The sequence below is a fragment of the Rhipicephalus sanguineus genome, chromosome 4, assembly GCF_013339695.2.
Source record: "Rhipicephalus sanguineus isolate Rsan-2018 chromosome 4, BIME_Rsan_1.4, whole genome shotgun sequence".
Lineage (NCBI taxonomy): Eukaryota > Metazoa > Arthropoda > Arachnida > Ixodida > Ixodidae > Rhipicephalus > Rhipicephalus sanguineus.
The window spans coordinates 32366549-32393296 of NC_051179.1; the positions used below are offsets into that span (position 1 = coordinate 32366549).

The window sequence follows — 26748 nt, forward strand, 5'->3', positions numbered from 1 at the left end:
AGACAATCGCAACCTGTCCGTATAGAGTCCTGTCCTGTATATATATATTTATATATATACATATAGCCAAATACAAGCAGGAACATGAAACTGTGGGGATTCCAGGACGCTAGGGTGTTATCACTGCACGCAAGTTCATGCAGCTTTCTGCGTAAGCAGAAATGTTTTTGTTTTTTTTTTTCTCCTCTGAGTAGTTTTTTCGTCATGCGCGAGAGTATACGAGAATGAAACAAACGCACCGAAAGTATAATATACACTTGGGTAGGGCTGCATGCACATATGATTTATTCTTAAAGATAAAAGTTTGCCTCCCGCACCGCTTTAGAAAATATGCGAGATATATATACGCTCTACAGCTCGTCGCGAAAGGACGCATGCGGCGGGAGGAACTCAATGATAGAACGAGATCGTTCCAACGGAATCCTCCTTCCATCTCTGCCGCTCAAAATGCCGACAACCCAATTTTCGGTCTCACTTTTGCATCGCTATCCCAATTTGGTCTCTCTACTGCGGATCTCATCGACTCGTCATATAGAAAAACAAGTACCGAGAAGACGTAAAACAAATAAAAAGAAAGAAAAAGTATTCTCAGAATGATCTCGATCGATTCTTTCTCCTTATGCGACTGTCGGTTGGTGCCTTATCGATGGAAATAAACTGCAATCTCCCTCATCCGCGCTCAAAACAAACGAGTATATATTTGCCGCCAAAAGACTGCGCCACTGACGCACTGGCGGCGCCGCAAGCGGCGCCCGCTTTGGATGAGAAAGAGGAAGATGTGAACAGGGATGGTAAGATTGTGGGGGCGGCAAAGCGTACTATATAGTGAAGTGCATCAAGGCACGATGTGTCATATATATGCGCATACAAGTTAGTGGCATTTTTTTTTTCTTTCCTCAATCATTCCTTGCCTCGTGGTTCGTGCGTACCGTCCTCTCGATCTCTTCATATAACCGCGGCTCTTGATCTCCCACGCAGTCAATTTCGGCATCTCCCCTTTCGATTCCCAAAGCTATCATCGTCGATGCGTGCCCACGGCTTTATAAAGGCGCTGTTGTAAATACAATTTCTATATGTTATACGTATACACATCTCGTGAGGCAGTCCTCGTCCTCATCACAAGCATCGTCGCTTTATAAAACGTATTTATATGTGGTGGCGCTCTTGGGCTTGAAGTATACCGTGAAATCATCTACCCCCCCCCCCCCCCCCCGCTTGAGAATTTGAGGACATCGAAGTCATTTCGTGTAAACCTGAGGCTCCCATAAGGAATTTTCTTTTTACGTACTGTTTTCTTTTGACATATAAATGCTCTGAAACTCTTTAGCGATTGCTGGGAAGTCTACTTCGGCAAGCCTTGAGAGCATAGAGGACTTTTAGCGCCACAAACTTTAAACATGGATGGTTACACCGGACGCGGCTTATCGCACGTAAGGAGTGGCGTCGCGCCGCTAGGACGGCTGCTGTTTACAAGACAGGCGAACAGACAAGGCAGCCATTGTAGTGGGGTTAATTAGAAAGAAAGGAAATAAACCTACTTCGCTTGACAAGGCAGTCGAACACGGAACCATGCAGGAACGATGCAAACGGCTGTGTCGGGCTTATGACTCAGCGGAGATAAAGACAGTACCTCGACGCCTCCGCGCATCGACATGCCATACGCGTAAAGTGTGCACATTCCATATAAAACGCAGGGCCTCCGTGCCCTTCCGCCACTCCCCCTTTCCCTCTCAGACTTTAGAGCGAAGGGACAGAGATGAAGTGGCGACGAATCTCAGCACGAGAGCCTGCCGAGCCTCGCGTCGAAACCTGCAGCAGTATGCACGCTTGTGTCCCCGCAGGTTCCGCTTTGTGAAAGAGTTGAACAGGAGGGTTTGCTTCGCGAAGGGGCTTCGCTGCCGGGTCGAGATGCGAGACAGGGAAAGGACGCGAAAGAGGAGAAGGGTGAGGAGGACGTAAATGTAGTTAATCAGTTACGATTTGCATACGAATGCCGGCGCCAAGGCGGCGGCCGGGGATGCCATAGTATATAGCGTCGGGCCGGCTAGCCGGCGCTTGCACATACGCTGCTCGCGCTTGTCTATATGGTTCGCGCGCACGCACACCGAGCATCCCGAAGAGCTGCGGAACGCCGCACACTGATGTGGTGGCACACGAACGCGGTGGCGGGCAGACCGGCCTGATGGCATGGTTTGTCCATTCTCAGCGAAGCCCGGCACGCAGAGAGCGACGCGCGAATACAGGCTGACGTTAATTTATGAATCCAAAGTGCGGTCGCGGGGGCTGTGTTTTCCGGCACAACGTCGGTTGCTGAAAGGAATCGTCTCCTTCACCCTGCGCTGCGATGCGGCCGGTGGAAACCCGCCGCCCGATTTGCTGAGAAAGCGTCCCGGGCGAAGCGAATCCACGGGTCTGCGCGCGGTCTGCTTGCGAGCGTGCATGTAAATAATGCGTGCGCGAGGATATTTACATACAAAGCAGGGTGCGTAATATGAGAGATGAGCTCCAGGTCGGTGTATAGGGTTAGGGCCTTTGTGTACGGAGAAGCATCGCGAGGAAGTCAGATTATGGCATTGTTGGCGTCATTACAATGTAAGGGCGCTCTGGTGCGCTGCTGCGTCCTATGTTGGCAAATTGAACGTATTTATTCGGCTGTCAAAAGCTACTGATCTATAGCTGCAGCAAGCATGAACGGCGCATTGTTTGATAATTGATAGCACGCCTCATGGCCACATTAAAGAGGTCATGTGATATATCACTGCCTCTGCCCGCTTTCAAACTGTATTTCTTTTTCCTTTTTTTTTTTGTCTGCCCATTTTGACTCACAGATATGTAACGCTTAGAATTTTATTGAAGCGCGCTCGTGCAATGTTCGTGACCAAAATGCACAGTTATTCACTTTTATCAATAACATCGCTCGCGCCTTTCTTTCTTCCTTTCTATAATTTGTTGCTTCTCTTTATTGGGCATTTCCGTTTCGCTCGTAGTACATGAGAGCCTGACAGCTCAGCTAACCTGTGTGTGCGTGCGTGCAGTGCCTTAGTTGTCCCCTTTTGAAGGGAGTTCCCCAACATTGCTCGAGGTCCCCCCCCCCCCCCAGCCCTCACTGCCCACACAGGCTGTTTGCTCGTATGCCTGTGCGCGGGTGTGAGAGTTGGGTATGTGGGTTTAGAGCGGTGATCACTAGGGAAGCTCCCTCCCTCACCCCTCCCTCCGACTTTGAACCTTTGTATGTGTGTGTGTGAGTGAGAGAGAGAGAGAGAGAGAGAGAAAGCCGTTTTCAAAGTCACACAGCAAGGAAAAGTATCGACATTCGATGAGAGCCTGGCACCGAAACGCTATTGTTGATGCGCATACCAGAAATTTCTTCCAAATAGCTTTTTAAATACTTTCAACGCTCCACACAGCTTCTCCAATATCTGCTCCTGATTCGTCTCATTACACGCGCACCGAGGGGCCATAACATATGCTACCATTTATTCGAAAAAAAAATATGTCAAAAGTCAAGCGCATCAGCGAGTACTCGGGTCCAGTCCGGTGGCGGCCAAATGCGCACCAGACCATAGAAGTTGCCATTCGCGTTTCTGTCGGCCATTTCTCTCTAATGAGTTTCGGGCCCGGAACAACACCGTTTTCGAAACGATGCCGCTTTCGCAAAGGAGTGGACGGCCCAAAACGTAAACGTAAACTCAACAAAGAAAGAGAGAGCCCTTTTGCTTCGCAGCTTCAACGACTGCAAAGTGTTTCCGGCTGTGTATTGGAAAGGGGGGAGACCCTGTGTGCCAGATGCGTCTCTGCAGTACTACTACTTAAGCAGCTTATGGTCAAAGAAGCAAACGACACCCCCCAAAGTCAAGTCGCGTTGGCGACTGCAGCGAGGTCTTGCTGGACAGCGTATAATAGAAGAAGAAGGCTTGGGCAGCGCTGGCAGCGTAGGACGAATACGACGACCGACCAGGCGAGGCGGTGGTGGCTGTCCGAATGAAATACGAGCCATTGGCGCAGGCCGAACGAGCCCCGTCGTCCCGGCTGATTGGCTTTCGCGTGTAATGCCGCTCGTTTCTGGAAAAGAGCGCTTTGAGACTCGCTGTGCTTCTCTCTTCGGGGCCTCTCTTGGGGAAAGACGACGACGACGATGCGTCGCCGTGTCCCGCGGCGTGGCGACGTCACCGCGGGAGGTATACGTGCACGCGGAGCGGCGTCGCCGCTGTTTGGCTTCGCGGGGTTGCAAGCGTTGTGTGTGCGTGTTTTGCCGCATCTGCGTGAAATCTCGTGGTCGGCGTGGAAATAGGAAACTGAATAGATAAGTGTTTTACGCCTCTTTCAGAATTTCAAGCTGTCTTCGGATGTGTAACACGTTTTGTTATCGTTATTTTTTTCTTTCTTTTGTCCGAAGGGGTTGAGGTTGGGAAGTGGCAACACTTATATATAGAATCTGTTAAATGAAAAGATGAGTCATCGATCTGGGTGTCCGATCGTCACCGTGTCCGGGAAACGTCTTGAGTCTACGGGAATAATGTAAAAGGGTGAATAAACACATGAGTGCATGAATGAATGAATGAATGATGTCAATGTATTAAAGTGATGCAGTGATGACGTGAACAGGGTGTTTATCTGTACTTATAACGGAAAGGCTAACACCTCCCCCCCCCTTCCTGCCAAGAACGCAAATATCTTAAGCACGTGACATGTTATATTTAAATAAGTACATGGGCACCTTCGACCGTTGTTATTCGAGATGAAAAGGCGGGTGCGTTGGGCAGGTTGCATGAAAGATGTTTATATCGATCGAATTTTCTCGATACATTTATAGGCAACCATTTATAAGGCTGCCTTGAAGACAGAGAGTTCAGCTCATTCATTCTAAGTCTTGTTTCTCTCTTTCCTGCGTAACAAGAGTAATGTTGGAATTGTGTACGAGTCGGCACTCGTTAGCAGAGATTAGCAGTTGACTACGCATTAATAGGGAGTTTTAGCTTGTAACGTATACTTCTTTACGTTACCGTTACCGGATTACGTTTACCGTTTTACCGGAACTCGGGTTTTAGTAAAGTTTTTTAGCTGCCCAAACGTAAACGTTTACGTACGTACGTAAACCTTTACGTTTGCGTAAACCACTAAATGATGATGATAACAGCATTTAAACTACATTTAATTTAGATAATATTGAGTTACGCTGCGGCAAAATCATTAAAGAGGTTTTTAGCGTGTGCAGTATCCCGGTATAAGCGAAGGGGTATAGCAATACCAGGTTACCAGGCGATAGTGTCGACATGTTGTGACGCTTCTCGCAACCACAATCATGGACACGTTTGTTTTCGCTTATTGTTCTTGAGGGAAAGAAATGATTAAAAAGGCAACTCATTCGTAATAATGCCGCTGCAAGGCATTTACATTGGGAGTAGAATGCCCGATGTTTCTGCAATAACAATTTTGTGCTCGCCTGGTACATCTTGGCCCCGCTAGATGGCGTCACCTATCCAGCCTGTCAGCGTCTTTAGGCATTTCACCAGGGGCGTAGCCAGAAATTTTTTTCGGGGGGGGTTCAACCATACTTTATGTATGTTCGTGCGTGCGTTTGTATGTGCGCGTGTATATATACGCAAGCAAAATTGAAAAATTTCGGGGGGGGGGGGGGTTTGAACCCCCCCAACCCCCCCCTTGGCTACGCCCCTGCATCTCACGTTTGCGGATACGTCGCTCTAGCCTCGGTAATCCGGCTGAAATAAGGTGATCGTAAGTGGCGCTCGCACTTCGGCTTATTTTGACTCGGCGGCGGAAGTCTCCGCGAAGCGGATATCGCGAGTCAGGGGCGTAGCCAAGGGGGGGGTTGGGGGGGTTCAAACCCCCCCGAAATTTTTCAGTTTTGCTTGCGTATATATACACGCACACATACAAACGCACGCACGAACATACATAAAGTATGGATAAACCCCCCCCCCCCCCCCCGAAAAAAATTTCTGGCTACGCCCCTGTCGCGAGTAGCCACGAACGAAGGTGGATTTGCGAGATAGGGCCGTAAACGTAAAGCCTATCCGGCGAGTAGTTTGCGTTCCGTAAAGGTTCGCGCATGCGCAGATTCCACCCGGTATCCGGTAACGCGGTAATGTAAAGAAGTATACGTTACAAGCTAAAACTCCCTAATACCTGCCTCGTTTTGTGCGCAATTATAGTGTTGGCAAAGAAAGGTTTCCGGTGCTACCTAACCGCGCCTGCACCTCCTTAAACACATCTATAGTAAACAAACGCGTCATGCATGAGCTCGCACGCGAATATTGAGCTTGAATGCACCGCATGAAGGCCGCTTGTGGCCGTAAAAATCCAACGCAGAGGACGACTGATATAGACAGGAGAAGTAAACAATGGCCCCTTCTGCCGCCTGTCTCTGTCGCGGTTAAGGGTGTGGCGGTTTATATCGTCAATCAATGTTGATTAGCCCACCCTTCAATCCAATTACAATCGAGGACAGGAAAATGTGAGCACAAGAAAATGGGAGGGTTCTTCAGTTCTTATATTGAAAATGCCCTTGGAAGTGTGCCCAAGGGCGTTTACAACGCCTTGTCTGCGTTCATTTGTGGATATTAATCTGCAGAAATTTATTTCTGAAGACGTTTTTGCATAATCGATGTGCTAAAATACCGCGCTTTAAGGTGAAGCTAGATTTTCTTACCACTGCCTTGAAAAGAGAGAGAGAAAGAAAACATCTTGCGTACGTTATACGAGCTTCAGATGCCACACCGCAGATGACTTGGTTATGAAAGCATTTTTATTTCAAAACAATTGATTATTATCTTAACGAATTGGATAAATTGATTCTCTCACGTCACATACATATGCACGGAGCTGCGGATGCGAACATGTGCCTGTGCAATCTGATGACGCGAGTACTTTACACCGAAGCTGTGTATGGCTAAGCGAAACCAAAACTCGTCCGTCATACATGTGCTAAAAAAACTCCTAGCGCGTATGCGCCACTGAAATTGGGCAAACCCCACTACTCACCACAGGTCCACTAAAGATGAAGAAGGCAACACAGAGGCGGCAAACTTCAATTCACATTCCTAGACAAACGTAACCGATAATTCAGGAGGACTTTAATAAACCGTCGTGATTAACTCAGTGGTAAACACCGGGGTCGCGCGTTTCTGCTTCGCTGGTTAACGATCTGTACCTCCGGAGTGCTTCGGCGCTGAATTTTTTCTTATTTTTTTTTCTTTTTGGTCACAACCGTAGCAGTCTTGTTGACAGTAAGAACTGACTCAAAAAGGGGGCTGTGCAATTATGGGATTCCGTTGCTTCTCAGGAGAAGCTACACACACACACACACACACCACATCTGTAAAGACGCCTCTACCATGTCTCACCAACTCTCCCAATCAGCAGTGCCTGTCAACTTCTAGACCCCGTTGGGAACGCAGCACGCATCAGCATTTGTGTGGTCCTCCCTTGGCGGTGCACTGTTTCGTCCCAAGCCAAAGCGTCGCTCTCCCCTTTCGGCGACCGTCGACTCCGGGTGTCGCCCGCTTGTGTGGCATACGACTCGAGAAGGAATCTATTGACGCTTCCTTCGGGCTGTCCGAGCACGCGTCCGCTGACCAAGCGCGGAGGCGGCACGTGTGGAATTACCCCCCCCCCTCCCCCCTCTTCAAACTTCTTGTGGCGTCGTTTTTCCCAGAGACACTAACATCCGCCGCACAAACCGCCAAGATCTTTTGAGCGCGCCGACGCGGTTCCTCTTCCAACGTGGGAGGCTGTGTCCTTGCAGCTGCGCAGCGTCCATTTCGCGGTTCTTGTCGCTTATTACGGCTCCGACTGTCGCGGGTCGCCTGTGACACGGCCCGGCTATGACGTCGGCGAGAGATCAGTCGCGGTAATAATAGTTTGAATAGTAATGAGCTTGGAACAGAGAGGGGCTAGAGGTGATTTACGATCGTAAAGAGAAAGAACGAGAAATCCGCTAGAATGAGACTGCTTGGAGGGGAGCCGTGTAGAGAGATTTGGATTTTCCGTAAATTATTCGGGACCCTCAGGATAGCCAAGTAATTTACTTGCGTTTTTGAAGCCGCCGGCATCAAGCAAGGTATACCTCTGTAGCTATGAATGTGCGGAATTGATAAGATATCGAAGGAAAGAGTTTGCATCAACTAAGTGTGGGGGACGGACCTTCTTTTTAGCACAGCGGCACTTTTCGCGCATATATAGACAGCACACTACTATGCATTTCATGCACGGTTTTTAGTATTGTTTTTTTTTAACATTGTCTACGTCTACAATACGGGGATGGCTGTCAGGTTCGCGTTCGCTTCATGCATCTCTACGACTTTTTTTGGGGTTGGTGGCTACAAACGAGCGGGCGAGAAAGGATGAGGCAACCTGAACATAGACACAGGCTTACAGGACTTTGCCTTACTCGATGTATCACGTATTAGCGCGTCGTCGTCATCTTCGTGCCTGTGTGTGTGTTTCTTTTAATATGTAATTGTCGAAAAACTGGAATGCAAACCGCTTTAAGGCCGTCAATCATAGAAGCTCAAGAAACATGTGCTCAAATAATAGTAAAAGATGCACAAGAAAGAAGGAAATGTCATGCGTAGTTACACACGCCGCAAAACTTACAAGAACACGAATAATGTCGTTGTCGTCGTCATTGTTGTGGATGCACCCTTATGCTCTTAAATATTCATTGCTAAAGCTGCCTCGTGCGTAAGGAAAAATAACATCAAACGTAATATTAGGGAGCACATGTTGTAGGCACACGGCGCAATTCGTGAGACTGATACATATTTGACTATATATAGCTAAAAAAAAGTAGTAGAATCACAATGACAAGCACAAAGAACATTCCCTCCTTGTCTTCGTTTGACACGACTTTTAACGATGGTAAAATATATTACAGCTCTACGTAATACAAAGCAGCTATACCAATTTTCTTCCCTTAAATTCACTGACAGGAACATGAGCTTTCACGTCAACAGGAAGCACAAGCTGGTCAGCCCCGCACATCAGCTGGCAACAGGCTATCTTATTGGGCACGCAAACAACTATTCCGCAGAGAAGAAAGCAAAGAGTTGTTAATAAAAAAGAGTGCCGTATAAATTAAAAAAAAAATGTTTAGGTACATCTATTCCTTGTTACCAGTTAAACCTACAAAAGACTGCTATATTGTAGCGTTTTTACTTGACAGGTGTTCACCATACAGCAAGTGCTCTGGTTGAGCAACATGCATAGGCACACTTCTAAAATATAACTTTCGTATGACCATACAGATGATGTATACTTATACAGATGGTATACATTTTCCGTGTATAACTTCCATATCATCTAATGCCCTTATGTAAACAGTTTTGTATATATAGGACATCGTGCATCTGCTTCACTTTCACATTGTGCTGTTTGCACAAACAGGGCGAGCTAAGAGATACTCGCACCTGCTTCCGAGCAGAGTATCGCGGAATAAATGTACAGTACTATCTCGTGTCTTTTTTTTCTTGATTTCTAGTTTATGGTGCACCTTACCAAAACCATATATTCGCTTATCCGTGGGGTGCTGCATTCACTCGCGCTATATTCGGAATATAGTGACGGGGAATATTTACGTAACGCAATCGCCTGCGGCAGACAGGATTCGAACGTAATTTCGATTCCTCGGCCATCACGATTGCGTATATATGCGTCGAGGCACGTTCCACCTCTAGCGCATGTCCGTATATACGCTTCTCTTTACACATTGCACAATACGTACGCACAAACCTCTCTTGTTGTAAATCCACTAAGTCCTTAAGGACATCGGTGGACGCGCACCGAAACGGCCAAGGCAAACAGAGGAAGACACGTGAAAGGGAGACGCGAGACATCGAACATCGTTTTTATCCCGAAAAGAGCTATACACCTCGCGAGTAGTGAGGCATTGGCAGAAACGAAAACCGCCAAGCGGCTATAGACGAGTATGTAGCTTCGGAGCAGAGTCATCCGACGTGTGCGTGATCGTTTTTACAACCTTCAAAGAGACAGCGTAATAATGCAAAGCGAGGCATACGGCGACTGAAGGAGCAGGAGCAAAGCAGCCTCCGAGCAACGTCCAGGAGAAAAAAGTTTCCGCTGCGGTACCAATCTATACGGCGCAAAGATATAAAGCCCCGACTATAGTCCGAGGTTCTCTATATCCTACAGGTATACATACACCCACTGCTATATGGCTAGTACGAAGAATGTCTATGAGGCATTGGATGGGATGGATACCGCGCCGACCGGACCTTCTTCTCAAAGAGTGAGTCCGTGCGGCAGTATTAAGGATCCGTAGAGATTCTAGAGAGAGGGGGAGAGGGAACAATACTCAGGTTTCTTGATTGAAAGGACGAAGAGGTCCCCTGGACGATGCCGGCATAGCCGCTAACGCACAGCGACCGCGGCTGGCCTATAACCGTATACGCCCCTCCTCTATATCTATGTACGCCTGCGTATTATAACGCGCGCGTCGGCATTCGATAAAAAGCGGGAATCTTAAGAAAGAAAGAAAGGAAAGAACAGCCGAACAATGGCCAGCAAGCTATATGGCGAGACGGGATCGTGGCGCGGCAAATGGGCAGAAGGGACAGTAAAACTGGACGTGATTTACGCGCCGAGGAGGAAGCTGGCCCCCGCGGGTGCGCCTCTGCAGCGAGCCACATCTTCTCACTGTCCCCCCCCATGACGCCTCGTCGTCGCTTCCCGCCGACGCAGCAGCCTTTCCTAGCGAATCCAAATGAAAAAAAAAAAAAAAGTGAAGGGATCGAGCCGCTGGTTGGCGCTTGCTTGAGGGCTCACGGGTGCAAGCCGGCCACGTCCAATTCGTGACCGCTGTAGCTTCGTGGCCAAGGCCTTGGGCGAGCTCCGATATAAGACTTCTCCTGTATAGGTATTGCCGCTTATTCGCTCTCATGCTGCAGTAAATTGCAATGAAACGTTTTAAATCTTCACTCGCTCTGCCACGTGCGCTGTACGAGCAATATAAACGTTGCCAGCTTTCGTCCGCATTTCTTATCATTAATTCGTAGTGTACACGTGTGTACATTAACCAAAAGCTATATAATGCCACGCGGTTATACGAGCCACTGACAGTCTAAGCCCCAAGTGTAAACGTGCTGCATGTCAAAATTAAAAGTTAATTTTGGTAGAGGTGTTAGAACCAGTGTTGTATGCGATACCGAAAAAAAAGTAACTAAATACGTTACTCGTTACGCTAAAGAAAAAGGAACGCATTACCGCCCCGCGTTACCCATAAACAAAGTTAACGCGTTACCGTTACAGTTACCGAAAAAAAGTAACGGACGTTACTTTTGCCGTTACCCCTTAGTCAGAAATCTTAATCAGTATGTCCTCGCACCAAGAACCTACAATAGCAACTTTATAAAACTCATATTTATATGTCACATTAAAGTTGTCGCCCAAACAAAAATTTTAACCGAAATTCTGATTAAAAGAGAACAATTTGCACAAATATGGCGTATCTTCGCAGTACTATAGTTGCCTAAAGTTGCTTATATAGTTACATGTGATGGCTTCTAACTCTGGGGTACATGGGGATGCTATTTTTCGGAATGGGTCAATTAACACAAAAGAATCGATTTCATCATGAACGCTCTCCGCAATGAAAATATCACAAGAAATTTGCAGTAATTATTACGGCGTGCTTCTACTACCAAAATAAATGCGCAAATTTTGTAGCAATAAAGGAATGCTTAAATGACATAGATCTGGGGAAAGTTATTTGCTCATAAAAACAAGTCTTTTTTTTTTTCAATTTGACCTGTGTAATTGTCGCAAATATTGCGACTGCGTATACACGTGAAAGTGTTCAAGGTCAGCCTTGCTTGCTTAGGAGTTCAATAATCAGAAACGTAGGCGTAGTTGCAAATATCAAGTAGCAAAACTAATTTTGAATACGAAGTTTATGAACAGTGCTAGTGTAGTGCAGGAACAGTTTCCTAATGTAAGAACAAACTGCTGAATATAAGCAACAGCTGCGTGTCGAAGCTTTAATCGGACAGCTTCACTCGCTGATTACCGAATACGTCCGCACCTACGCTAAACAGGAGCGCGACAGACGCACTACATGGTACTCCTGTATTTACTTTAAGGCTCGTGAATGCGCGGAAAGTTTTCCTTGAGCCCGCTCATGGCGATGACATACGGCATCAAAGGTGCCGAGAAAGTCGTTCATCTTCAGTTGGCGATTACGTTGAGAAGGCATTTCCGAAGAAGTCATCCTCCTTAGCGCTGGAGATCACACCGAGTCTTTATGTCCACAAGACGAGCAGGTCTCGACAGCTCGCTTTTAACGGTTACGAGGACCGCATCACACTTCGCTTCATCGACAATCAACGACAACTTGAACCTCGATAGCAAGGTAGCCGAAACTATAGCAGATCCATTTAATAAACTTCAGCAATTTGCTCCCCATTGCAATTCTACCCCCCCCCCCCCCCCCCCGCGCGCCAAGAAGGACCCCGTGCGGGGTCGCTTTGTCAACGCTTGGCGGGCCAACAGCAGTCTGCCGCAGCGACAAAATAACGTCGGGGCGAGCTCTGAGACAGGCGCTCCTACAAGCCGAATGAATTTTGTCTAAGACTGCGAGGATAATTGAAATCGAAAGTAACGAGTAACGTGATACCTCACGTTACTGAAAAATGGTAACGAAAGTACGTTACCCGTTACAGTTCCAAAATAGTAACGAGTACGTTACTAAGTTACTGAAATAAGTAACGCATTACCGGTAACGCCGTTACTTGTAACGCGTTACCGCCAACAATGGTTAGAACCCTGGACAGTGACCACGTGGATTAGGCGCTGTATACAAGAGTCGCAGGGAGCGGTATATCTCGACCTGCACGCCGCGTAACAATGAAGTAAGCACGGCTCGCCCACGCCTTCCTTTTACAGGACTCTAAGTTGATCACATGTCTGTCGGTTGCGCTGCACACGGCAAATGTAAGGATGGCAAAACTATAATATAATGTGTGATTAATGAATTGCCTATAAGGTGACATAATTAAACTATAACGAAACTTCAGCATACAGAATTGAAACAGGCACATAGACGAGACAGGAGGAAGTGCTGACCTCCATCAATATGGCTTCAATCGAAAAGAACCTCGCATAAACGTACACAGCCTCCTAGACCCTGCATGCGCGTGGACTCGCCGTAAAGTGTTCAATCATGCAGAGGCATAATCGAGCTACGCTCTGCCACCTTTGATTCCTACGTTGCCGCGCATGTCTCAAGAATTTTCAGCTTGTTAAAGCGTTACCATGACTCATCTCAAAATTTAATATATTTAATTTAAAGTGAAGACCACGGGAACGTTCTTAGCTAGTTCAGGTTGATCGCCCTCCGTGTGATACAGAGTTGCCTTTTTTTAGTGTAATAGTGTTTTGTTGCAGCAACCGATGGGCTTAACTTCTAAATTGAAAAAGATGAAGGCCGGCAGTCATGGGCGTCGGCAGGATTTTGCCTTGGGGGGTGCAAACCCGTGTTACATCGCGGCTGGGGCAGGGGGGGGGGGGGGAGAGCTGGCATAGCTTGGGTGAGGGGCAAGTGCCGGTGTGGCTTGAGGGGGGCAAGTGCCCCTTTTGCACCCCCCTGGACCCTGCCTACGCCCATGCCGGCAATTGCTCCGACTGGTGATCTGTTTACAGTGTAACCATACGTCACCGCATCCACGATTGGCAGTTGAGTAGCTATACGTAACTTTGCTTAGTTACAACTTACACGGCTATGTGCATTTGGTCAGTGTCATTGTCATTTCGTTATGACCCCTGCGGTAAGCCTGACGCCATCGAAAATGTTCAATATATTGCACAAAGGGAATAATAACATCTGAGGTTTTACGAACCAAAACCACGATATAATTATATGGCACACTATATTGGCGTGCTCCGGAAATTTCCACCATCTGACGTTCTTTAACGTGTACTGTTATGCCGCGGCGGCTGCATTTTCGATGGAGGCGAAAATGTTTGAACCCCGTGTACTTAGATTTAGGTGCACGTTAAAGAACCCCAGGGGGTCGATACGGTGTCTCTCATAATCATATCGTGGTTTTGGGACGTTGAACCCCAGATATTATTATATTAACATGTACTGATATCACACAGTACACGGACATCTAGCATTTCGCCTCCACAGAAATGCGATCGCCGCGGCCGGGATCGAACCCGCGACCTTCGAGTCAGCAGCCGAGCACCGTAACCACTGTACCACCGCGGCAGAAGAAAAAGGTATTTCCTGAGGTCCTGACCTGATTCTCTTCATTCTAGATGCTCCAGGACATAGTCAGCTGAACCACGTTTTCGTCACCTTGCCTTTTAACGCGCACTAACATTAATGATAGAAGCTCTATATGCTGAAGCAGAATCGCGAATTGGTGGATGTTCATCTTAATGTAACTGACACCGCAACGGGTTAAACTTTTCTTCTTGCTGTCCGTGTTTAACCCGTTGCGCTGTCAATTATATTACGATATAGGAGCTCTATTTTGAGGTAATGAAAGAGTTGACGACTTTCCGTTCTGCGGGTACTTCGAGAGCAGCCAAACAAACGGAGAAAAAATATGCGCGGACTTTTAGCGATACAACTACAGGAAACAATATCAACGAGGCAAGAAAAGAAAAAAAAAAAAAAACAAGCTTGAGGTGACAATGCGCTAAACGGTGAACTTTCGTTTGCACCTTCACTAGCTCCAACAAGATAACGATAACCCACTTGTGCGATCTAAGCCTCTTGCGTGTGATGTTAACGACGAAGACTGAGGGAAAAAAAAAAAGAAAGAAAGAAAACCCGAAGATGTGCGTACTCGAAGGACAACCCTCTGGAAATTGATAAACTGTTAACCAGACGATACAAGCACACGTGTTCGCCTCACCGCCTTATCGGATCGTTATAGGCTGCCTTGCTCAGGGACGAAGATAGCGCGAGACAGACCTCAAAGACAACCGCATCCATCACTCCGGCGCGACACGAAACTCGGAGAAAATAAGAAGAGCCGCATTCACGGATTTTCGTCTTTTTATTTCAACGCGCGCATTTATTTTTCTTCACTTTGACACCATGCACGTTGCGCGTGCTATCTCGCAAAACCATCGGTTCTTCTTTTGTGAGGAGAACGGCATACGCTCTGATCTCGCTCGCAGCTCCGTTGACACGACACCGCCTTCTATGCCACCGCCTCTTTTTTTAAATGCATTTTCTCTTTCGATGCGTTCTCACGTCTCCCTATACAAACACCTCTCGAATCGTGCAGACAAAAATAAACAAACTGGAAGACAGTTTTGTCCGGTGTGTCGTCCCGGAGCCACCACAGGACGCCGGCACGTCACTTCGAGATGGGAAAGATGCCGATACGCGAAGCTGGGGCCTTCAAAAAAGTTTCCGGGCAACTTTTGTCTTTTCTGCGCACCTGTCCAAGTATAAGGCTATATATATACATATATATACAAAAAAGCTCCGACTGTGCAGAGGAACTCACTGCGATGAGAATCTCTGGCCTTAAACCACGAGACTGCAGGTTCAGTGCTTTTCTTTTTGCCGCTGTCGAGTCCGTGTCACTTTCTCCTTATCTGTCAGGTATACATATCTTTGCCGATCTTGAATAATTTGTTTCGTTCCCATTCCTGGTTTCGCGACTCGCCCCTGTCGTTATAAACAAACAGGCTCGGAAAAATTCTTTTATCGCCAATCTCGGGGTTGAAACTGAGCGCAACTGTAAGAAACAGGGTGACAGCGGACGATTTAACGTTACAAACTCGTTGCGTCTCGCTGGGGTAACTATTATTATTCACTTTTGATTTCCGTAACCTTCGGTTTTCAACAGCGTCTATCAAGAAACGCGTTCTAATGCATTCTAAAAAGACAGGGCGTGCAAACACGGACACAAGAAAGAACTTCAGGACAGTGTCCGTGTCTGCACGCCCTGTCTGTTTAGAATTAATACTTACCAACTAGCTCAGCTCTGTGTTATTTTCTAATGGTCAGATATCTCGCTGCCATTTTGTTATCGAAGTAATCGTTATCGCTACTATCGTTTATGTCCGATGCAGCACGAATTCCTAGCGATTTCCAACTGTATCGCTCTTGAACGAGCTCGCCCCATTTTACGTCTGCCAGTTCCCTAGATTCATCGCACCTAATCCTACAGTTATGTGCTGTCCTCAACTGCGTTACAATACCATTATGTCATGCCGATTAGACCAGCAGTTGAGTGCCGCACACATTAAAGGGTCTGCCAACTATACGTTTCTTGTTAACGTCTTCTACAATATTGGTTTACTCAATTATAGCTCCCTATATAATGCACATCCCTGTCTCACTTAACGTCATGCCTAACGTTCTCAGCGCTGTCGCTCGTTTCGCAGTTCATAACATCTGAAATTTCTTTGTTAACCCCTAATGTACACTCAAGATAAAAAGTAGTCATTTGGCTCCTATTTCGGAGTCCTGACTTGCCACGTATATGACTCTCTTTAAAGAGACACGTGAACTCTCTTTGGAGATCACTATACCCTCGTCGGAGACTCGTGGGACCCAAAAGGGAGTTAAAGTGTCTCTTTAAACAGAGTCACATACGTGGCAAGTCAGTAGTCGAGCTAACACATACTCCTTTTCTTTTTTTTCTTCGAGTGTTGGAAGCATACTCCTTCACGAGTAAACCGACATAAAGATTGCCTCACACTGATTTCGCAGGCATGGCTGAGAGCTGTCGAGTGAACAAGGGTGTGATTAGACTAGAGTATGAATGATGACGTGCGTGTCGATTTGAGAACGAACAAGTGGACATGCGCATGAAGTGAGTGGGGGCAAAAAAATGCCGAACGCCGTTGTTCGTCCATCGGCTCTCACATGCTGTTTTCCTCTTCTTGAGGGCGGAACGGTGATCTCGGAACACGTCGACGTTCTAAAATTGTCGTAGGTGGATGCTTCTTTTATATTGTTATAGTAATTAATGAGATTTCGTGTTCTAACGTAGGAATTGACGTGAAACAATGTCAACCACAAATGGAAGTTTATTCAGCGGACACACGAAAGCGCTACTGGTGCTTACGTGGTAAATTATTAAGTTACTTCAGTGCTTTTGTGTTGTTATATGTATGTGTTGTATAAATAGTTGTGTTATAGTATGTGTTATAGAGAGCCATAGACGCGAATGTGACAATGCAAATTGCAATAATACACTATGTATACAGCGTCAAGCGATTTACGTGGTGTACTAAAATATCATGCCCGTATGTCGGCAAACTCGCTCGTGAGTCGACTCGCTCAGATTCACTCAGATCGACACATGAGTCTAAGTTGAGATATCGTTAGTCCGAATCCGAGTGAGCCCGCGATCGAGCAGAATTTTGGTTTTTTAATCTGAGAGCCTTAAGTTGGAAAAATGATAATTTGTGATTGCGAGCAAGCTCGAGATCCGTGTCTTTTGCCGATATGATCGTGCATATCTAAAAAGAAAAAAAAATATTGGGGGCGGGGGATGGAGACAAAGTTGCTTTCTTTTATGTTCTCGAGTATGCCACTGTCGGAAGCTTGATTTTTTCCGGATAAAAAACGGTTGCGCCATCTATAACACCGATACCATTAACCTCGATTTCCTCAAAGACTACCGCTGTTCACGGGACTAACTTAACTTTGATAAGCAGAATAGACAGCGCATGTGAGTTCTTGGGTACCTTTCCACCAGAATGCGGTTGCTGTTTTAGGTACCAGAAGCGGTGGCGCTCTGCTCAGCGGTTGTCACATAGTCGTTAATCTACTATGCCAGGTACCTGCCATCGTTGCTCTCAGAGATGCTGTTGCGAACAACATTAAGAAACGTTTTACTCACCAATTGGAAAACTATGCAACAGGCATCATAACGTATTCCTCGGGCGACCACGCGACTTTCCTTCTAAAGCTGCAACTCCCGACGCAAAGACAAACACACGGAGATAGAGAGCAAATAAAATGAGCGAAATGTTTGATTATGAGCCGTCTCCATTTCATGTGCGCCGTCCCGCTACGATAACCTGTTCCTTGCCCGAAGAGGGCCTCTCGGGTCTCCAAATTTGACGTCCCTCCATAAACAACGAACGGGAAGGGTCCGCGCGGCGTCTTCTCCGGAGTCTCTTGCCTCCACGGGCCCGTTTGCCGCCGTCCGTCTATCTGCGCCGATCTGCCTAGGGAGCCAGCAGACCCCCGCTGGTTCCCAACAGCCCCCACAAAATCGGCCGCGATTTTTCAACGCGGCGAACACACTCCCGAGCCGGGTTTCTTTTTCGCCGTCTTATTCTTTTTCGCGCGTTTCCTCTTTCCTCCTTTCCGGAAATGCGCACCCTCTCTCTTTTTTCGAGTTCGAGCCAATGGAGAGCGCGAGCGGAAGTGACGCGAGCCAGCGAAAGGGGCGGTCTCTCGCTCCGGTTTCCTGGCGAGCAGCGTTCGCCTGCCCTCCCAAGCTGTCAGATGCAGTCATGGCGTCGGATCGGAGGGAGCGTTGGAAATTTGTCTGCTATTTGGCTGTGGTGTTGCCGGTTCTGGTGCGCTGCGAAGGAAACCAAGGTAAGCATCGTCCTGCGCGCTGGTTTTGTCGTCCCTACCCAAACCCTGGATCTTTTGGAGGACTCTTCGGCTGTTCTCTCGAGGAGACGGGAGGTGCTTTGTTTTTCTCCCTGCGCGCGCGCGGAGCCGATGATGCTTGACCGGAGAAACGCGGCTCACGCTCTCGTGTACGCGAAAGGTCTCCGGCGGCGTGGTAGCATACAAGTCCGGCGTGGTGGTGTTCACGGGCGCTCGTCGACCGACGGTGCCCTCGCGGCCCTGCTAGCCGGTTTGGGAACTTCGCCGCTGGTTCCCCTCGCGAGCTCGTCCCGCTTGTTGTTTTGTTTTCCCAGCAGTTCGTTCTGGCGATGTGCGATGCCTCTTCGCGGGGTGCCTGCCGCTGCTGCGTTGCGTAACAATTTGGCCTAACGCGGGCCGGACCTTTCAGGTGCGCAAGCTGGAGTTGCTTGACCGTGTTTGCACGCTGGCTGATTCGATCTGCTACCTAGTCAGAGGACGAGTAGAAATAGCTTGCATAATGTAGTTCACATAGCGTCCGTAGCCTTCGTGTTAATTCAAACTGAGCGGCGCGGTGCCACTTTCTGAGCATGTCAGAACGTGTCGGAAAGCGCGAGGTTGTTTATGTTTGTTTGAAATAAAAATCACGTATTGATCACTTATTGGACATCGGTTTACGGGCGATCAGGAGTATTCGGAATAGAAAAATTGCAGTATAACGTGTTCCTTTTGTAGATGCGATTAATTGGTTGACACGGTATACAATTCCTCTAATTAATGCGAAACGCGCGCGCTTTAAGAGTCGCAATCGAAGCAGCCCACGTTCGCCTACTCAGAGCTGAGCGTCGCGTTTCTGCGGTCAAGTTGTGTTTTGTGTTGGTGCGCTACACGCGGCGGCAAGCAAGGCAACTTTCGACTGGTTCGTCCGTGCCCTTCCGTAGCGGTGGGCTTTCCCGCACGACATTGGACCCACGCAAGAGGACGACTCTGCGGGCCGCCGTGCCGGTTATTGTGCTTGGTGATTTTCGTTCTGCGATTGGTGTGTTTCTTCGACGTTTTGTTGGGACATCATCGGCAACCTGCGGATTGTGATCCCGCCACTGAGAGTCAACTGCTGTGCATCTACATCCGTGCCACGATCGGATTTTCGGAGAAAATTTTGAGAGATGATCTCTCAGGAACGACAGTGATTTTTTAATTTATTTTTCGGCGCCGATGGTGTGAATCGTTCTGAAAAGTTAAGGTGAGTAGGACTTTAAACTTGCTCGTTTTGCATGATTATGGATGATCGGTGACAACGTAAGAATTCCAAGTAGGATTCACTTTTAGTCGGCGACCGCCTTAGACTCACAGGGGCATCGGTACCGCTGTCAAATTTAAGACAATAAATCCTGGTTGCGCCAGCCAATTGCGTTCAGTCGTCTTCGTGACGTTGAACGCTTTTGCGTATTTATGGCAGTTAATTTTACCGTGCAGCTCTATCTTTCTGTCAATCGCATCGGGAGGAAAATTGATCATGCTGGCAAATTTCCTCGAATCACTGGTAGCAAGTATTCAGAAAGGCAATAAGCAATTTCAGAATGTGCAATTCAATGATAGCGTTCGTTGCGTACGCACGCTATTTCCGTCACTTAGCGTGGGTACGCAAGATAGCGTATGACGCATGCGCAGTGGTGACAAACGCAAAACTTTGCGTACCCTATTCTAAACCTGCCTATTATTTCAGCTAATAACACCGAACTTTTATTAAATTTGTAAGCCAGGAATTTATGTAAGCAGAGCTATAACACTACAGCTGCGAACGTTCCCCACAGTTTTGTGTATGGAGCTTGTGGTGGATTCTTGGGTTGTCATCGAGTACAAACCGAAACACAGTAATCGTATTGAAGCTGGAAACATCGGGTGCTGCAAAAAAGTAGGCGTGCGTACGATCCGGCACGTTTTTCCTACGAGCAGTGGCGTCAGGAAGAGCTGTAACGAGGAAAATCCGCAGTTCGAACTTGCACCATCCATCGCCAGAGTTGATCTGCCCCCAAGGCCCCGCACACAGATGTAGAGCGAGATATTTTCGCAGGAAGAAACATGTGGAGATCGGCATCTCTCTCAAAACGCGAACACGGCTAGCCGCAAGACTGTCCTAGGGAAGGTGCGCGTTCGTAACTAGATTAAAGACCCAGACGGATATCTGCAGTAATAAGCGTCCTACGCACTGCGTATGCTCCTGTTTGATAACACCCGCCGAGTACACCTAGCTGAACTAAATCGCAGCGTTGCCTGCGCCGCGGTACAAGATGTAAAAACTCTCGGCCGTAAAACTTGTAGCTCTTTGTCGTATAAGTAGGTAGTTCGTAATCACTTTTAATTTAGGGCAAACGTTTTCCAGTAAGCACCGACAGATGATAGGGAGACCGGCAGGGCGACTTAGTAGTGACAGGGGGTTGTTGTAGGATACCTAAACAAAGCTGAAACATATATGTGGTGACCGTTATAATGTGTCCTATGAAGTCTAATAACATACCTCTCTGTGTTGGCACATGCCCGTTTTGAAGCAGAATTCACTTAAGGTCATACAAAAAACCATAGCGAGCTGGACGATACTAGCTCCCACTCCGCTATCAAAGGGTATTCTCATAAAACACCACCATTGTCCGCAACGTTATTACGGATGTGCTGATATAGAGGGCAAGAAAATTCCGTAAAAACAAGTCACAGTATTCGCAGCAGTGCGGTTTCTGCAACACCTGCATGGTGGTTATGTTAGTGGAAGCTCCAGTACCTTTCCTGTGTTTCAAATGAGCCACATGTTTATTTGCCTTTCGTGTCATCTAGCGAAAATTTATTATTCCTTGATTGAAAAAATTCCCGACTCGTGTATGTAATCGGATGCTTCTGCGCCGCCTTCGCAGCTGTTCAATTTAGCTTCCTACGCTGTCTGCCCTTTTCTTTACGCGTTATTTGTTTATAGGAAACATCGCATAAATTTACCTATCTCTTCGTTGAGGCAAATGTTATCTTTGAGAGATATCTCCGGGTGCTTTCGGTACCGCGAATCTTGTGATCATTTCAGAGAGGTACATACGTAAATTTTACCTCGCCCCGACGTCTGTGTTCCCGTATGCTTACTGATATACGTAGAGCTCACATTTTCTTTATAATGGAACGATTTTCTTAATCGAATGATGGCAACAATAAAATAGAAAAGTTGTGCTTCACAACGAAGAAGACTTGAGGTTGTTTCGATTACTTATTCAAGGTTGAGAGACATTATCATTTCACTATTCAACGACACACTGATGGTCTGATAATTAACAAACGCGTAACGTCCGTTAATTCGGTATGTGAAAGTCAAATCCATCTTCCCCGATCGACTAGGGTTAGAAAAACACGTCCAAAAATTTTGCGCGCACATTTGAATTCGAACATTCCATAAATCAACGAAATTTTTAGCAGTCCAACTTGTGGTAGTTGATTACGTTGAGCACATACATACATGATGAGCACATACATGCGTCCTCAATGCTTATTCCAAAGCGACGTCAGCTGTTAAAAGAGTGCATCATGATGCACACAATTTCAGCCGGAAAGAGCTCCGCCCTGTGCCATGGATGTTAGTTAACCTTGAGACCGCAACGCTTTCCGTGCATTCCCGTTTCTTATGGCTTCCTGTTTAACACGTGAGATAGAATTAACGGCCACACCGGAAAGGCGTTGGTCACTAGTTTGATTCCCCAGGCTGGGACGAATTTCTTTCTTCAAAAGGAAAGCGCGTCACCTGTTTCTCCCAAACAAGCGTGTGTGGTTTCCTACGTAGCTTCGCGCCACTCTCCGATATCGAGTGACAAATCTCTCTTCGACTTCGTGGAAGACGTCTCCCCCTTGCGGATTTCTCCGGAACTGATTTGCGTACTCGAAGACGTGGGCGATGTCCTTCCGCTCCAGTCTGACTGCATTACGTCGCACTGTCTACAGTACGAACTTCCTGTTGGCCATTGCACGGCATCGCCTCCAAGATTCACTTGCACTAGCAGAATGTCGTTTGGTTTATGTAGTCGTCGTTGCTTCTTCCTTCTTACCGCTTGTTGTCGCATTGCTCCATTTATGTTCACGCTACGGCGTCGCCATATGCAAACACTGTCCAGTGAGCGCCAGTGTGGAGGGCGCGTTGAAGGTCCTAACGGGATTCTTATGCAAGAGACTATAGTGAGAAACGGAACGTCGTTATTTTTTTTTCTAGATAATCGTGTTGTGCGTCTACCTCCGATAAAATCGTCTAAATTTCAACGCAATTTGTCATGCCACGTCGACCGCCAGATTTGACATTGGAAACTACGGGTTTCTTGTTGTCTCTACTGTACGTTGTTTATATTCACTCAATACGGGAATTCAGAACGAGCAATCTCACTTCGCACATCGATATATACGCACAGGACCCCATTGACTGATTCGGTGACGTTAGATAGCTTCATCCACAAATTGTAAGAAAATAAAGTGTTTACCGAATGCCTAAAGATAATGACGAAAAAAATTTTTTTTCTGCTTTCAAGTTCCATGCAATTGTTGCTACCAACAATGCCTTCTCCTGGGGGAATGAAAGAATTTGACAGAGTACGCTTGAAATCCCGACTTGGGTTTCTTTCGCGGTTTCCTGTGCCGGTCCAAGTGCGTTTGCACGCGTACTGAACGAAAATGAAAACAAAAAAAAAAAGCACCGATGTCAATTCCAGGCCCGAAAAGTTCCCGCAGAGATGACAGCTTGCGATCCACTATTTGTAGTGTAGCCGTTCATGGGATCCTTTAGTAAAGAGCATACCCACCTCCCTACCTCTGTGTGTTTACTTTGCTCCGATAGCCGGAACAGTCAGGTAATGCGAGACTAGCTAGCTGTCGCCGGTCCTGTCAGTGCGTTATCTCTTCGTGAAAGGACCGCTTTTCTTCTTTTTTGACGATGCACTCCTTCGACATGCTGCAAGGAGAAAAAACAAAAGTGCATACACGGTCGAGACATCTTCGAGACGTAAGTGAGGCCGCTCGAGATAGCTACGAGTTTTTCTCGCTACACTGGTTATTAATTTTTTTCTGTTCTCTCGTTCTCATGCAGAGGAGTCGTTCCTTTTACTTAGCGTCGGTGCTGTGCACTCGTTTTCTGATAGGCTGCAACCTCCGCTGCACTGCGGAAACCCACAGAGTCCGGACACACGCGCTGCATGGATTCCATCTCGCTGTCTTGAAAGAAGAAGCCTCCCATACATAGACCACGCACCATCGGCGTCAGCCGACTGGTGGTGGTGGCTTATGATTTAGTTGCGACCGAGGCTTCGTGCGTGTGTGCGCGCGCTCCCGCTGCCGTTATCGGCCGAGGAATGCCGCCAGTGCCAACGAACGTCGCGTCGCCGCCGAAGCTTCGCGTTATCCCTGCGTACAGCGTCTTTTGCTTTCACCAGAAGAGTGCTCGTGATTGGTAGGCACCACGGAGGAAAAAAAAGAAATCTGTCTGTGCCAACATGGAGCATAACTGCGGCAAGAAGCTTGGCCCCAGCAGCGGCCGCCCTTAGAGGTCACTCACTCACTGGCGCCCTGTTCTCTCCTCAACCGAAGGTCTGCCGCGCTGCCGGCCTCCTTTCTTGCTTTCTTCGTCTCTCACCCCCAAAAAAAGAAGAGGGTGACTGGACCCCGAGCGGGCGTCCGTGTTTACCCCTTCGCGCCGGGTGATAAGTGGTGATGGGAGGGCAACTTTGAGTGATTTAGTTTCGATGGGCGGGATTCGTATAGTCGGTTCGTGCGTCTGGACGCTTTGCTTTTCTTTCTTTTTGGTACGCTCTCCCTCAATCGCTCTCTTTCGTTCGCTCACTTCCTATCCACCGAGCTGCTGCCTCGCAAGAAAAGGCTGGACGAAGAAAAGAGAGCGCTCCGCTTTCGCAACTGAAGCGCGCGCGCGCGCTCCGATGTTGTTCTCCCTGGCCGGCGATCAGCCAGGCCGGCCCGCCGTTTTGAATGCAACGTCGTCTCTCTATCTTTTCCTCTCTCGATCGTTGGCTCTCGGTCGAAAGCCCGAAGGAGCCTGCTGTTGCACGTCTAAAAAAGATGTTCTTGCTTTCTATCGTTCCGTTTCTCTTCGCGTTCTTTCTGTATGCACGACGCGGGCTGTGCGTATAGCAGTACTATACGCTCTGGCTTTCGTCTTCTCGGCTCGGCGGCACATTGTCTTGGCATACTCATCTCCGCCGCTTCGGCGAGTTTTCCCCTTTTCCTCAGAGCGCGCGCGCGCGAGCGCTCCTTTCGTTTGTTTACCCGACTCTCTCTTCCGTACGCATATATAGCTTGCCTTTCTCGGGAGGAGTTGTTTTTGCCTTTCTTCTGGCGTCATCCACCTCTTTGCTCCGTTACGGTTTCCCTCGTTGTTTTCCACCACCGCGCAGTTTTCTTGCGGAACCGTGATGACGATACTGAGAGACGAAATCCCCCAGCCACCCATTCCTTCTTGCGCATCGAACGTGGAAACGCGGGTTTGACTTGTCTTCGGCCGGCGTTATCGTCTTCCTGGGAGAAAGCTCCTGTTGACGTGAAGCTATATAGACCGGGGAAGGCCTGTTGACGTTATGCGAATGGGAAAAGGTTTGTTGTATGTATAGCATACTCCTTTGCCCGCTCGTGTAGTCGTTTGCACGCGATGATAGAACGGAAACGACGAAAGGGCTGCTGGCTTCGTTTCGCTTTGTTTGGCAGTGATGGCCATTTTGAGGCTGCGTAACAATCCCCGGAGATATGGAAACGCTCGCGAAATGAATATGCTTACATAGAAGCGCAGCAGTGGACGTTTTAAATGTAAACGAATATAAGGTAGGCTTTCGGGAGCTTGGGTACCGAGGTCATCGACCGAAGGAACTAAATAGCTGCATTGATCACCGCGTATATGTCAGCTCTTTCCGTTCCCACATTCCCGAATAGATTGTCTTCCGCAATTAGCCTGGTGAAGTAGCCGGGATGTGCAATCAACCCTGAACGAAGCGTATTATTACGTGTTACTATGCTCACATAGTGTTCCTCGTTTACGGGCACAGTCGCGTGCAGACTTTGTTGCCGGGCACAATGTCTGATGAAGCGTAAGCTAATACATACACTCTTTAACATTCGTAAGCAACGTGTTCTTAATAGCTTTGACGGTGCTATTCCCTCTGACACTTGCATCTCTTTCATCTCTCTCTCCTTCTCCATTCCTTTCAATACCGTCATGGCTGAGATCCTTACATCCCTCGCATATTTAGCTACGAGATCAGAGTATAACTGTTTTCATCTCAGATATTGGTCGTTCTTCTTGTTGTCACCGCAGCGACAAGTGATCGTCTGCTAAAATTAAAGTACGATCGCTTGTATAACAGGTGTTAAATCGTTGGTTCGAAGCTAAAAACTTAAACGGCGCTTTCCAGGATCAGGCAATCCAGTTGAGTGTCTTCGACTGTCGGGTGCGACTATCTTGCGTGCTTGTGTCCGCGAGAATTCTGTTTTGGTGACAAACAGGACGGTATAGTCTGGTCGAGCTCCGGTACATACCTTCAATTGCTTGTTCTCTTGGTTCTCTGACTCCTCGTTTCAAGGTGGCTATGCGATGCAGGCATGTGGAAAGACTACAGGTTCGGTAGGTTCGTTTATAGAGTTACTGTGTATGCATCCCCCCGAAACTGCAAGCTTGTTTAAGCCTGTGCTCACTCTACCGGTCACATCGCCTCGCTGCGTGCGATAGCCAGCTTCGTGAAACAGAGTGCCTCGGTTGTCCGCCCCTCGGCGTCTCGTCTTTTCGGCGTGTCTGCCGAGTGCGTGTGGCCGCGGACGGCGCGTCCTCTCTGGCGTCGCACCGGCATGCTCGTTCAGGGGACGCCTGTGGGAGCGGGGAATGAAGGAAGGAAGGAGCGCGGCGGCCTCCTCCGAGACGTTATAAATGGCGCTGCGCGCGAGGACGCCCGCAGGAGGGGCCGTCTCGGGCCGAAAACTAACAATGGTCAGCGCAATTAACGTCCGCCGCCGAGAGCTCGCTCCTCTCATGCCGCCGGCGCTTGTGGTGGTGCTGCGCCTCGCGTAATACAACGCACACACGCCACCACACACTGCAGCAGCAGCAGCACTGCCGTCTTTGCGATGAAGGGAGGAGGGTGGGCTCCCTGCGAACTGCATTCCAAACAGTCCCCCCCCCC

At 47.9% G+C, this 26748-nt stretch overlaps 1 protein-coding gene across 9 annotated transcripts in view; it reads left to right on the forward strand.

The window, feature by feature from the left end:
• Positions 1-18463: 18463 nt before the first annotated feature.
• Positions 18464-26748, forward strand: part of LOC119389723 (ephrin type-B receptor 2) — a 301549-nt gene continuing 293264 nt past the window's right edge. For all 9 annotated transcript variants that reach the window (XM_037657088.2, XM_037657091.2, XM_037657090.2 and 6 more), the window contains exon 1: positions 18464-18565. In XM_037657088.2, the coding sequence (XP_037513016.1) occupies positions 18478-18565 (88 nt within the window). In that variant the 5' untranslated portion in view covers positions 18464-18477. The remainder of the gene's footprint in view (positions 18566-26748) is intronic.